Here is a 14,207-nt window from a genome sequence, read left to right on the forward strand (position 1 = left end):
TGGCGACCAGGGGAGGAAACTCGGCTGGTTGGGGACGCGCTGGGTGGTCCCGTGCACGGACTGGCGAGAGCATCCCAGAGATTTTTCCCGGCTGGCCGACGCTCTCGCTGTCGGGGTTGCTTGCGACGCCGGTGGATTCTGCTCCTCCTCCCTTTCCCGCCATGCTCGCGCGTGTCACGTCGAGATGTGTCCCCCCTGCCCCGCGCGCGCGCTCTCCCTCTAGCTTTGGAACGCGGCGGTCGCCAGAGTTCGGCCTTTGGAACGTCGCGCAAGCCGGAGTTCGGAGGCCCGAACGTTGCGAACGTCTCCGCGTTCGCTTTCGGAATCCTGCGCGCCTGAACGTTCGGTGCCGCTCAAGCAATGAGCAGCGATGGCGGGGCTGCGGAGCGCGGCGGCGGTGGCGGGACCGCCGGACTCCTCCGTGCGTACGCGGCGCTGCCTGTCTGGGTGGTTGAGGATCATCACGAGGTAAGCGGTCAGCGAGCGAAGGGGGAAATCCGATGCGTAGCTTTCACTGCTGGTGGTGCGATCTGAAGAGGCGCGCTTGATCGGCGAGAGTCAAGGGAGCTCCCCCCTCCCAGCTGCGCCTCCGAAAAATCAGTAACAAAATACATAGCAAACAGGTTCTCCCCCCCCCCCAACAAAAACATTGGCTACACCTATGCGTCCCGCGGGTGGCGCTGTTAAACCACAGAGCCTAGGACTTGCCGATCAAGAAGGTCGGCGGTTTGAATCCCCACGACTGGGTGAGCTCCCTTTGCTCAGTCCCTGCTCCTGCCAACCTAGCAGTTCGAAAGCACGTTAGTGCAAGTAGATAAATAGGTACCGCTCTGGCGGGAAGGTAAACGGCGTTTCCGTGCGCTGCTCTGGTATAAGTTTTTGGTCCATCTTGCTATCTGTACTGACAGCCAAGCTCTACGTGGAGACAATCCTGCGTGCCTGGGGTTGAAACAATCCTTCATGCAGTGCACATGCTTCGCTATGGAGTCCATAGAATCACAGGATGGTAGAGTTGGAAGGGACCACGAGGGTCATGGAGTCCAGCTCGCTGCAGTGCAGAAAATCTCAACGCACAGCCCCCATCCAGTGTGAAACCATACCGGACCCTGCTTAGCTTTGTAAACGAGTTAATGGTTGTGTTGCAGAGACTATCCCCATAGGGCCCTTTCTGCACCTGTAGCAATCCTAAGCATTAGGTCCATTGGTACTCGTCAACAGGTCTGGTGCTGAGGCAACCCAGTCAGATGGGTGGCATGTAAATAATAAAATTATTGTGGTTGTTATTACTGCAATGCCAGCCTTACCTAGAAATAAGAGCTGTTAAACTTGTGGAAAATGCCTTTTGAGTAACCCTGTGGTTGCGATAAGAAGAAGAGTTTGGATTTGATATCCCGCTTTATCACTACCTGAAGGAGTCTCAAAGCGGCTAACATTCTCCTTTCCCTCCCTCCCTCACAACAAACACTCTGTGAGGTGAGTGGGGCTGAGAGACTTCAGAGAAGTGTGACTGGCCCAAGGTCACCCAGCAGCTGCATGTGGAGGAGCAGGGAATCAAACCTGGTTCACCAGATTATGAGTCCACTGCGCTTAACCACTACACCGCAGTGGCTCTCTGATAAAGGCAAATGAGTTAGCCACAAGTTCCAGCTATCCTTTTTTTAAAAAAGAAAGCCAAATAGAATTTTCTGCATGCTTGCTGAACTACAACGTCTGGGTGTTTTGCAATAACTCTGCACCCCAGTCTTGCTTTCCTGCAGATGCTTCTGTTCCTGTTGTTCCAGGTTCTTCCTTTCATCTACCGAGCCATTGGTTCGAAGCATCTTCCTGCCAGTGACATCTGCTTTGTCCATTTGGATTCTCATCCAGACCTCCTTATACCGGTGAACATGCCTGCGGATACAGTGTTCGATAAAGAATCTCTGTTCAGGTAGGATCGCACAATCCATCTCCTTGAAGAGATGCAGTTTTCATTTTGCATGGGAGCCGGCGTGTTGTTGAGCTGCTTCCTGAATTTTGGGGTGCTTTCCTCTTGGTGGGGCAGGAAATATAACATGAGAACAAGCTCACCCAGTGAACATGGCGGCTGAGAGAGGAGGAAAAGGGAAGTCACTGGATATTTTAAAGTTTGAAAAATGTTTATTTTGAAATGTAAAATTGAAAGCGTAATAAAAATTATGTACCATATTTTTTGCTCTGTAAGACTCACTTTTTCCCTCCTAAAAAGTAAGGGGAAATGTGTGTGCGTCTTATGGAGCGAATGCAGGCTGCGCAGCTATCCCAGAAGCCAGAACAGCAAGAGGGATTGCTGCTTTCATTGTGCAGCGGATGATCCCTCTTGCTGTTCTGGCTTCTGAGATTCAGAATATTTTTTTTCTTGTTTTCCTCCTCCAAAAACTAGGTGTGTCTTGTGGTCTGGTGCGTCTTATAGAGCAAAAAATACAGTATGTAAAAAGAAAGCATTCTAAGTAATGTTCACTTCTTAACATAGTCTGTGTCTCACCTTTATTTCAATGGCATTTGTACGCAACCTTTCCAACGAGCAGCAGCTTTCTCAATCCATCTTTCTCCCCCTCTTGCAGTGAGCTAAGCATTGAAAACTGGATTATGCCTGCCGTCTATGCTGGGCACTTTTCACACGTCCTGTGGCTGCACCCGCCTTGGGCTCAGCAAATTGAAGAAGGCACCCATCGTTTCTTAGTAGGTAAAGACACCTCCACGACGACCATAAGGTAACTATTGGAGACATTTTTCCACCTTCGCTGCATCAAGTAGTTGGTCCCTTACCTTTCCCGCCCCGACCTGGCCACAGTGATCCATGCAACGGTCATCTCCAGGCTTGACTACTGTAATTTGCTCTATGCGGGGCTGCCCTTGAAGCTGTCCCAGAAACTCCAATGGGTGCAGAATGCAGCAGCGAGGCTCCTCACGGGGTCTCTGCCATGGGAGCTTATTCACCCAGTGCTTTTCCAGCTGCACTGGCTCCCGATGGAGTACAGGGTCAGATTTAAGGTGCTGGTTTTGACCTTTACAGCCGTTCACGGCCTAGGACCCTCGTACCTACGGGCCCGCCTCTCCCGGTATGCCCCACGGAGAGCCTCAAGGTCCATAAATAGCAACACCCTAGTGGTCCCGGGCCCTAAGGAAGTTAGATTAGCTTCAACCAGAGCCAGGGCCTTTTCAACACTGGCTCCGGCCTGGTGGAACGCTCTGCCGCGTGAGACCAGGGTAGTGCAGGATCTGATTTCTTTCCGCAGGGCCTGTAAGACAGAGTTGTTCTGCCTGGCCTTTGGCTTGGAGCCAATTTGATTCCCTCCCCCTCTTTCTTTTTCCTTTTTTCCTTTCTCCTCCTGTGATGAGGTTGCATTTTAATGTTTTAATGTTTCAGTGTTTTAATGTTGTATTTTAATCTTGTTTTTAAGTTGTATTCATTCAACTTGTTTTTATTATTGCTTGTTAGCCACCCTGAGCCCGGCCTTGGCTGGGGAGGGCGGGGTATAAATAAAAATTATTATTATTATTATTGCCAGCGCCTCTCTAAAGCTGTGTTAGATACAGGGGCTGTTGTTATGTGGTTCCATCTTAATGGTCTCACGTTAGAACCAGTGACAGGCAGATCTGCACTCTGATTTGGTTGCAAGAAGTTTGGAAGTCAGGGAGTTGGGAGCTGGCTGGGGGCCGACTGAGTTTCATGGGGCAGTGCCCCATTTGCCCCACCAGATCAGCCTCCACTGCTGGTATGGAATTATAGAATTATTATAGAATTGGCAGGGATGTGGGAATCTCTGCACGCGGTCTCCCATCCAATTTGAAACCATACCGGACGCTGCTTAGCTTTGCAAATGTACCAGCAGTTTATTGCTGTGCCGTTGGGAGGGTTATGTATGGAAATAATTTCATTCTCTTGGGTGCATTCCAGACCTGTTTGGCTTCTTTTTGTTATTATTATTGTTTCACTTGTTTATTGAATTCCATTTATGTATTGCTTCCTATGAAACATCTTGAAGCAATTTCACAGTATTTTTGCTTCTTTGGCAAAGGGAATGCTAGCATACGTGGGCCCCCTGTTTCAGCAAAGTATTTCTTGCATTCTTGCATCCTCATCCTTGCTAAGAATCACTGTTGTCGCTATTCCAGGGTTACTTGCCCAGACGATTACTTCCTTTCCGACGGTCTGTACGTCCCTGCCGGCCAGCTAGAAAGCGAGAAGTCTTTGCAGCTCAGCGTCTGCCTCGTGGATCCTTTGGAAGCTGCCGGCACCCGGGAGGAAAGCCGAGCTGTGCCTTCTGCTAAGAAGCTCAGGTTGAGCGGGGGCGATGCAGCAAACGCCTCGGCAGCCTCTTCGTCGAAGGACGTTCCTCCCCTCGCCCACAGCTGCGCAGGCGAAGAGGCTGGGGGATTCGAAAACAGAACCCCTGTGCGGGAGACAACAGACAGCCTCCCGGGTCGAAAGGATGGCCCCCCAGTGCCAGAGCTCCTTGAAGACATCCTCCAAGCGATACAGAAGGGCTCTGCTTATGTTCTCGATATTGATTTGGATTTCTTTTCCGTCAAGAACCCTTTCAAAGAAATGTACACGCAGGTAAAACTACCAGGCTGCAGCCTTTGGTCAATTAACCTTGTTAGAACGATGGAGGAAATACCTTTAAAAGCACCCGGTGTTCAATTATGGTTCCCTCTTATTTTTGGTGGGACACAGGTGGCGCTGTGGGTTAAACCACAGAGCCTAGGACTTGCCGATCAGATCAGAAGGTCGGCGGTTCGAATCCCTGCGATGGGGTGAGCTCCCGTTGTTCGGTCCCTGCTCCTGCTAACCTAGCAATTCGAAAGCACATCAAAGTGCAAGTAGATAAATAGGTACCACTCCGGTGGGAAGGTAAACGGCATTTCCGTGCGCTGCTCTGGCTCGCCAGAATCAGCTAGTCATGCTGGCCACATGACACAGAAGCTGTACGCCGGCTCCCTTGGCCAATAAAGCGAGATGAGCGCCACAACCCCAGAGTCGGCCATGACTGGACCTAATGGTCAGGGGTCCCTTTACCCTTTATCAGCATGCTTTTGAACTGCTAGGTTGGCAGGAGCTGGGACAGCAACAGGAGCTCCCCACCGTCGCGGGGATTTGAACCGCCGACCTTCTGATTGGCAAGCCCAAGAGGCTCAGTGGTTTAAGCCACAGCTCCTGGAAATGCATGGGTGAACTTGCAGGGGAAATACTGCCAGGAAGAAAAACAAGCAGAAAATAGATAATGGTGTTTAAAAGACTAGATCTCATATCGATTGTACCATATGTAGAGATTGGTAGCAGCAGCCGCTTAAGTGCCACTTAGTGCCACACTGTCTTAATATTCGCTTCATATCTGGGAAGCAGACGTTAGCCAAAAGAGTTTCACTTACTTGATTGTTGTGCTTTCTCTTCGGGACGTAGAAATGTTTAAGGGGTGAAAGGAAGGTGCTAAATGCAAAACCGCTCTTCACATTACAGCAATAACAGCAGAATGGTTCTATGAATAACCCCCCCTCTTGTCCCCCCCTTTCCTTTCCTTTTTTAAATAGGAGGAGTACAAGATCTTACAAGAACTGTACAGTTTTAAGAAGCCTAACAGCAATTTGTCAGAGGTATGGGCCGGCGATAGCTCAGTGGGTAGAGACTCTGAATCTCAGGGTTGTGGATTTGAGCAAGATTCCTACAATGCGGGCGGTTGGAGTAAATCAGCCTTTCTCAACCTGTGGGTTGAACTACAACTCCCATCACCCCTAGCTAGCAAGCTCAGGGATGATGGGAGTTGTAGTCCAACAACATCCGGGGACCCTCAGGTTGAGAACCGCTGGACTAAATGAACCTCATGTTCCCTTCCAGCTCTATCATTCTGTGATTCTATGTATGGTTCCATCCAATGCATTCAAGGAGGAGGAGGGGTGAAAGGCAGTTTGTATCGTTTTACCTCAGTTTATAAGCTGCGTGTTTGAGAAAGACAGGAGGGGAAATTACTTGGCAAACTTGGACTGCGATTATGCCAAGCTGACGGCTGTGAAGCGGGGCCTATGAAACGTTTTCCTCGCAAAATGTTTATTCAGTTTTCACAGTTTTGCCGTGGCTGTGAGTTTAATCTGCCAAAGTCCGTTTGCCAAGGGGAAACAGATAAAGAGGAGCCTTTTTAATTCCCGCACGCACAAGGCAATTTCTCTCCCAAATTGCTTTGGATTTTGAGGCATTTTTATTTATTTGTGTAAGGTTTATGTTCAATTGGGTAGTCGTTTATTTGAGGGCATTCCCGTTTCAGGAGCATTTATAGGCCCCTCGCGGCCCCGCCCCTCAATAATTTAATTTCTGATTTAATTTTCAATTTCCGCACCAGGGAAGCCAGTTATCACTTCACCCCTGGCAGGTGGTTGGTAACTAGGGGAGTAATCCTACCCATAAGAAGGTGGCAGAATGCAAGCCAGCATAAATTTACACCAGATCCAAACAGGATTACACTTTTCTGAACTATCAAACTGGCGCTGAAGTTGAGTCGCCAGTGAAGAGTCTCTGTCACCCAATGTTGTTCTGTTTTTACATTTAAAGGAGGACTTGCTGGACTGCGTTGAGAATCGTGTCCACCAGCTGGAAGACCTGGAAGCAGCTTTTGCTGACCTGTGCGACGATGACACGGAGGAGAACCTGCAGAGATGGGCTTCGAGTCCTCGGTAAGGGAGCGAAGAGAGTCGCTTCCTTTTGGGTTGGCAGATGAATGGAGAAGGTTAAATAAGAACTTTTTAAAGCTGCCAGGGCTCCCCCGGTTGCAGATCAGAGTTAAAAGATGGGTTGCCAGTCTGAAAAAGGCTCAAAGGGCACTCTGTCCACAAAACATGATAGCTATCTAGCGGGATAAGATGTTAGGACACAACTTACCGTATTTTTCGCTCCATTGGACGCACCGGACCATAGGATGCACTGGACCATAGGAGGGGGAGAACAGGGGAATTTTTTTTTTCTTGTTCTCCCCCTCCAAAACAAGGTGCGTTCAAGCTACATTCACCAGAGCTTGTGGGGCTGGCGGTGGGGGGAAGCGCTGCTTTCCCCCACCGCCAGCCTCAAAGATCCCTGAAGCCTTTGGAGCGCAGCGCCCCGCTGCCCTGCAGAGGTTTGCGCGCAGCCGTCCCCAAGCTAGAGCAGCGAGACGGAGAGCTCTGCAGTGCTCCGTCCTCCTGTTCTGGCTTTGGGCTTAGCGGCGCAGCCTGCATTCGCTCTATAGGACGCACACACATTTCCCCTTAATTTTTGGAGGGGGAAATGTGCGTCCTATAGAATGAAAAATACGGTACATAGGCATTTCTACCCCATCTTTTCAGCCGGTCCCGCAAGTTGGCTCACAGTGAGCAAGGCCCGACACCACTTAACAGGGAGTAAGCCCCATTGAATTCAATGGGGCTTACTTCTGAGTAGGCACAGGTTGGCGTTCTGCTGGCAGGTTGGGGGAGAATGACTGTGAGGCATTCGTTTCCAGAATTAGCATGAACGGAAAGAAGAGTCAAGAGTTTTGGCTGGTCGTTGAGTCTATTATAGTGGGCACTAGCTGAGGGAACTTATCTTCGGACGTGCACAGTTCCTACAAGAGACACAGAGAGGTGTCCAGGCTGAACGATGGGGGTGGAGACACTCCTTCAGATATACTGGACCGAGGCCGTGCCTCGAGATTTTTTTCATGAAACAAGTGTGCCTTTGCCCAAAAAAGGTTGGGAAACACTGGTCTAGGGCTTTAAATTGTGCTCAGAAACGTACTAGGAGCCAATGCAGATCTCTCAGAACCGGTGTTATGTGGTCCCAGCGGCCACTCCCAGTCACCAGTCTAGCTGCTGCATTCTGGATTAATTGCAGTTTCCGGGTCATCTTCAAAGGTAGCCCCACGTAGAGCGCGTTGCAGTAGTCCAAGCGGGAGATAACCAGAGCATGCACCACTCTGGCGAGACAGTCCGCAGGCAGGTAGGGTCTTGGCCTGCGCACCCGGTGGAGTTGGTAGACAGCTGCCCTGGATACAGATTTGACCTGTGCCTCCATGGACAGCTGTGAGTCCAAAATGACTCCCAGGCTGCGCACCTGGTCCTTCAGGGGCACAGTTACCCCATTCAGGACCAGGGAATCCCCCACACCCACCCGCCCCCTGTCCCCCAAAAACAGTACTTCTGTCTTGTCAGGATTCAACCTCAATCTGTTAGCCGCCATCCATCCTCCAACCGCCTCCAGGCACTCACACAGAGACTCTTACATGGGCTTTAAGCTCCCCTTTACTCTTTTGGAATGAAGTATCAGGCCTGTCCAACTGGTCAGTTTCATTCTACCGGTCAATCGCAGGCTGTCCATGGTTGGTCCTGGTGATCAGGAAGCACAACAACTCTGTTCTCTCCCCCTAAAAAAAGCTCAACAACCTCAACAACTCTGGTCAATCCACTGAGTAGATCATTTTATAGTGGGAGTAGATTGCAGGCTCTTGGAAGTTGGACACCCCTGCTATATATTGTAACTTAGGCATTTTATGACCGGCTTAAACAACTACTTGACTGAGATTTATCGCTTCCAGGAGTGTTCTTATTGCCTCTTGTGTGCCACCGATCCCTAATTCGCTTCCAAGATAAGGAGCTGTGTTACTCTGCTGGTTCTGGGCTGTTTTAAAGCAACCGTGTTGCTGGACCCAGTGATTTATGATCTGGAGATCATAAAACCTTCTGTATGGCGCACCCCACAAAATCTGCTCCAGAGGGAACCCCAAACCTCCAGAGCTGATCTTTCAGGTGCACCTCGGGAGGTTGGGCTAGAGAGGGAGAGGAAGCTTCACTGCACGCGAAGAAGGCAGGAGAGCAGGAGACTCTTAATCTCGGGGTTGTGAGTTTGAGCCCCACGTTGGGCAGAAGATTCCTGCATTGCAGGGGGGTTGAACCTGGACTTGACATTCTTGGAGAATGCAGTGCTTTTTTGGTGTAGTTCACATATTCAGCTGCAAGATGATAGCAGGCACAGCATAATTCTAAACAACAATTTTGCACCCACTTAAATTACATTATTGTGCTTGAGTAATTTTTGTGTGTGTGCTGTTGCCTGGTTCTTGACACAGATATATGGGTGAATTCAGCAAGAGTTATCCAGATTCTGGGGGTGGAAATACCCCTGAAATCTAACAACCTTCATTTGTATAATGGCTCGTTCTTAGTCTCGTTCCTAACATTTGCAGAATATGATGCATGTGTGTTTTGTTATCACAGGATGAAACTTCTAGTCCAGCTTGTGCATAGTTTGAAAAATCGAATGGAAACGCCCGATTATGAAATGGTAAGTCTGTTTTATCAAATTTCAGGGCTGTACTTTGGGCCCATGGAACCAGATAGGGGCCCCAACCTGAAAATCTTAGCTTTTTTGTTAATAATAATAATAATATGTTGTTGTTGTTGTTGTTGTTATTTATATCCCGCCCATCTGGCTGGGCTCCCCCAGCCACTCTGGGCAGCTTCCAACAAAATATTAAAATACAGTAATGCATCAAACATTAAAAGCTTCCCTAAACAGGGCTGCCTTCAGATGCCTTCTAAAAGTCTGGTAGTAGTTGTTCTCTTTGACATCTGGTGGGAAGGCATTCCACAGTGTAGGTGCCACTACCGAGAAGGCCCTCTGCTTGGTTCCCTGTAACTTGGCTTCTCGCAGTGAGGGAACCGCCAGAAGGCCCTCGGCACTGGACCTCAGGGCTGAACAATGGGGGTGGAGATGCTCCTTCAGATATACTGGACCGAGGCCATTTAGGGCTTTAAAGGTCAGCACCAACACTTTGAACTGTGTTTCATTTGTTCATTTATTGCATTTTTACCCCACCCTTTTCTCCACAATGAGCTCTAGGTGGCATATACAGTTCTTCTCTTTATTTAACCCCACACACCAACCCTGCGAGGTAGGTTAAGCTAAGAGGCAGCGACTGGCACAGTGAGATTTGTGGCCAAGTGGGGATTTCACCCCAATCTCCCAGATCCTAGTCCGACACGCTAACCACTATACCACACTGCCTGGGCATGCAGCCCCTTTGCCCGAATTAGCAAACCAAGTCTTCCGTTTGCGTTGGTATCAGAACTAGTGCCACAAGCCAGCTCAAGGAGACTGCGCTGAGCCCCTTTGTGCAATCCACTTTTCAGGTCCACCAGGCTGGGCTCACGTGCGATTACTCCGAACTTCCTCACCACGTCAGCACAGAGCAAGAAATTGAGAGTCTGGTGCAGGCTGTCGAACGTCTCTTGAGGAACTTGCCGAAGCCCACGCTTGTGACGATAGCCCGGTAAGATACAGTGGGGGTACTGTTTTGGCCCTGTTGACCCTCGCCCACTGGAGTAGTTTGCTATTAGAATATTAGTTTGCTATTAGTCCTTTCATACTGCATCATGGTGTGATATGCTGGTTTGATATCATCTGACAGGAAATGCCTACAGAGGGTGGTGAATACAGCACAAGATATTATGGGCTGTCCTGTGGATCCGCTAGATGAAATAGCGGAAGAACGTTGCCTCAAGAGAGTGAGGAAAATTCTCAAGGATGATTCACACCCTGGCCGGCACTTTCTTGATCTGCTGCCCTCAGGCAGAAGATATAGAAGCAGGATTAGTCGCACCAACAGGGTAAAGAACAGCTTCTATCCATGGGCTGTTAGGCTGCTGAAGGAAAAGATAACAACAGGGCAACTGACTTTCAGGTTTGGTGGGTGTGCGTCAGTAAACGAGGGGAATTAAGACTAAGAGAGCCGAGTGGGGGGTGCTTGTGTAATCTCACTGTATACAAGTTGTACAAGGGACAATAAAATATTTCAATTCAATTTCAAAGAATGAGTTGTGTCAGGTCCCATAATTGTCAAGCTTCAGGGAATCTGATCCCTCCCACAGTAGCAGCCAAGAAGCAGAGAAACAATAAAAGTCCCTACCACATAATTTGTTAGCATTCACAGAGAGAGACGAAGGAAGGTTGACTTCCCTGAATAATGGTGGTTGCTCTGAGTAAAGCCCCTCCAAAACTTCTCTTCTTTGTCATCCCTGCATCGGCTAAGCTGAGTTTTCTGCCTCTGAGCTTTCTGCTCTATCACCTTCAACGCCTGCCTGGTTCTGGGAGAGAGGGGGTCAGGAAGGCTTTCCAAAGACACTGAGTCTTTTCAACTGTCTCTCCCCTGATGCTGCTGCTTGCTGCCTCTCTCCCAATATTCCCCAGCTTCTCCCCTCTGCCGCCTCTGAACTATGTCCTTCTGCAAACCACTCTTCTAAATCTATACAGTGGTACCTCGGGTTACAAACGCTTCAGGTTAGAGACTCAGTTAACCCAGAAATAGTACCTCGGGTTAAGAACATTGCTTCCGGATGAGAACTGAAATTGTGCTCCGGCGGCGCAGCGGCAGCAGGAGGCCCCATTAGCTAAAGTGGTGCTTCAGGTTAAGAACAGTTTCAGGTTAAGAACGGACCTCTGGAACAAATTAAGTACTTAACCCGAGGTACCACTGTACTGTCCTCCTCAGGAGGGTTTGGGAGAAGGGGGGCAGTCCTCACCATTCCTCCTCAGTCCAGCCCCTAATAATAATAATAATAATAATAATAATAATAATAATAATAATAATAATAATTTATTTATAGCCCGCCCTCCCCAGCCAAAGCCGGGCTCAGAGCGGCTAACAACAGTAAAAATAGCACAGTTTACATAAAATCACAATCAATTAATTGAAATACATTCTAAAATCAATTCAGAATCAAATTAATGGCAACCATTGGGCTAGGTTCTATGAGGGTCACAGAAGGAGGGGGTCAGACTGTGCCTTGGCCAAAGGCCTGGTGGAACAGCTCTGTCTTGCAGGCCCTGCGGAAAGATGTCAAGCCCCGCAGGGCCCTATTCTTTTGTAATGATCGTTGGTTCCCAAATGTGCAATCTTACTGCATGTGCGCCCAGAAGTATGGGCCACAGAGTTCACTAGGGTGCACGCCCAGAAAAGCATGTGTTGGGGTTATGGTCCAAGTCACCTTGGGGAGCAAGGAACGTTAGTGCGAGCGTTGACATTCTGACTTGGAAAAGAGACCGATGAGAATGGGATGATTAAACGACAACATTGTGCCATGCAATCCCTCCTTTTTTATTATTGCAGATCTAGCTTAGATGACTACTGCCCCGCAGAACAAGTTCAGCTCATCCAAGAAAAGGTCTTGAATGTTCTGCGCCTGGCATATGGCAACCTGGAAGTTCATTTAGAGTACTTGGAAAATCCCTGTCCCGCTGGAACAGCATGATCAGTTGAAGCAAAAACAACCGAAATAGTTTCTCTCTCTGCGCCATGGGATCCGGTTGGAAGCAGACAAAGGATTGCTTGTGAGGTTGGGTTGCGCTTGTGATAATCTCCATGCAGATCATTTTATTTTGGTATTTTTTTTCTCAACACAATTTTCTGCTGCTATGGATCCTCGCGTTGATGCCTTTTGGGTTTGCCTAGAAGAAAAATGACTGGGAAATTGCTCTTCCTATATTCCTGTAGGAGTCTCTCTGGACTGAGCCAGCCAAGCGTTTGGGGAAGAGATTTTGCTTTAACATACTTGAATTCATTTCCCCAGTCAGTTGTAACCGAAAATACTCCTTCAAGATAAATTGCCATTTGTTTGGAAGTGGTGACCATCCTGGCTGTGTGCCTCTGTTCCTGTTAGAATAACTTCACATAGTTTCATATTTCTGTCCCATGCTTTTTCAAAGGATCTTGGCCTGGCCTTCATGAAGAGGTCCTGTTTTACTCTGCGAACAACAGCCCTGTGCTGTAGGTTAGGTTGAAATAATATATTGTCAGAGGACACCCAGTTGAACAGGATTTAAATCCAAATGTCTTAAGTGTAATATCCCATCCTCTTTGCCACACTAGTTCACATCTGACACATTCAAGTTTTTTGGCATCTATGTTTTCTGGAACCCTAAGTGTCAGGGAACTGCCATCAGAGCATCAGGTGGTGGAGGGACTCAGGCAGGATGAAAGAGACTCAACTGCTGAAGCAGGGACCAGCAGGGGGAGGAGTGGGTCTCTGAGGGAATGCGAGCAGGAGGGAGGGCTCAGGGAGGCTTCCAGCGAAAACAGTGGGGAGGTATCGGAGTCTCCCATAGGGAGACCCATACCTCGCAGGAAACTGTCACGCCGTGAGTCCAGGAGACGCGTTTCCGTTAAGGAACTTCTTTGTTGGAAACGCTTCCGCAGACAGCCACTGTCGGACTCTACTAGTGACTAGAGCAGACATGTCTGAGGAGCTCCGTCACACACGGAGGTTTGTGGGGGCGCACAAACTCTGAGGGAGCACGTTTTCACGCACAAGCAGCTAATCAAACCCTCACAGCAGTCCGACAGTCTTTGTACGCTGCCTGTGCAAGAGAAGGCATCATGAGCGAACCAACCGGAACCGGAGGAGCAGGGGCTGGAGCTGGTCCAAGCTTGGAAGATAGATACCGAGCGTTGGAGGTTCAACTGGCCCTGCAGACGGCGAGGCTGGAGGAGAGAAGGGCTCAGGATGCAGACAAGAAGGGGAGAGCCACTCAATTCCCCAGAAAGGTACCAGGATTGGTGCAGAAATTTGGGGGGGACCCCAAGGACTACCATGCTTTTAGGACAGAGATGCAATATGCCCTTAATGTGCAGTTCGATGAGTTCCCTGATGAGGAATCGCGAGTTGCTTTTGTAATTGGGCATCTTGAGAAAGGGGCTAGAGACTGGGTGCGACCCCTAATGGCAACGCACAATGACATACTAAAGGACACAATGAAGTTCTTTCGTGCAATGGATATCATGTTTTCCAGCGATATTGAGGAAGGGGTGGTGCGCAGACAGCTAATGGCTTGTAAGCAGGGGAGTCGATCTGTCCGTGAATATTGGACTGAGTTTACCATGCTGATTCACAGACTGAGTTGGGATTTATCGGCGGCACCCGTTCAAATGCTATTTGAAGAAGGTCTTTCTTCGGGGGTGAAAGACGAGCTGGCACGGAGCCCCAGGGCGGAGTCTATGGATCAGCTGACCAAATCTGCGCTGACCATAGGAGCGCGGCAGGAGGCAAGAGCCTTGGAGAGGCGGGAAGGGAGAGGGGAACGTTGGAAGGAGTTCCGCATTCCAGACATTCCTGAGCCAGCTTTCCCGCCGGCAGAGCCGATGGAAATCGGAACAGCGCGCGCGCGCGCATTTTCAAAAACCAGCGAGGGAGCT

General features: G+C 49.3%; 1 protein-coding gene and 1 long non-coding RNA gene across 2 annotated transcripts in view; one reads left to right on the top strand and one right to left on the bottom strand.

Annotated features, from left to right (window-relative positions):
* The first annotated feature begins 215 nt into the window (after positions 1-215).
* Positions 216-12,648, top strand: LOC308593791 (UPF0489 protein C5orf22 homolog). The gene is made up of 9 exons (XM_081206488.1): positions 216-468; positions 1,782-1,927; positions 2,580-2,729; positions 4,135-4,579; positions 5,551-5,613; positions 6,563-6,684; positions 9,235-9,301; positions 10,150-10,289; positions 12,126-12,648. The coding sequence occupies exons 1-9, from the start codon at positions 361-363 to the stop codon at positions 12,265-12,267; spliced, it is 1,383 nt and encodes a 460-aa protein (XP_081062614.1). The 5' UTR covers positions 216-360; the 3' UTR covers positions 12,268-12,648.
* Positions 11,175-14,207, bottom strand: part of LOC308594078 — a 109,788-nt gene continuing 106,755 nt past the window's right edge. The window contains exon 2 of the long non-coding RNA XR_014011297.1: positions 11,175-11,275. This is a non-coding gene — a long non-coding RNA (uncharacterized lncRNA). The remainder of the gene's footprint in view (positions 11,276-14,207) is intronic.

Source organism: Podarcis bocagei (genome assembly GCF_964188305.1).
Source record: "Podarcis bocagei genome assembly, chromosome: 8".
NCBI lineage: Eukaryota > Metazoa > Chordata > Lepidosauria > Squamata > Lacertidae > Podarcis > Podarcis bocagei.

Excerpts from the sequence above, each read along its gene's own strand:
- LOC308593791 (XM_081206488.1), top strand. The coding sequence starts at position 361 with ATGAGCAGCGATGGCGGGGCTGCGGAGCGCGGCGGCGGTGGCGGGACC. Across the intron at positions 469-1,781 it reads TGGTTGAGGATCATCACGAG|GTTCTTCCTTTCATCTACCG; the intron begins GTAAGCGGTCAG and ends CTGTTGTTCCAG. Across the intron at positions 1,928-2,579 it reads GATAAAGAATCTCTGTTCAG|TGAGCTAAGCATTGAAAACT; the intron begins GTAGGATCGCAC and ends CCCCTCTTGCAG.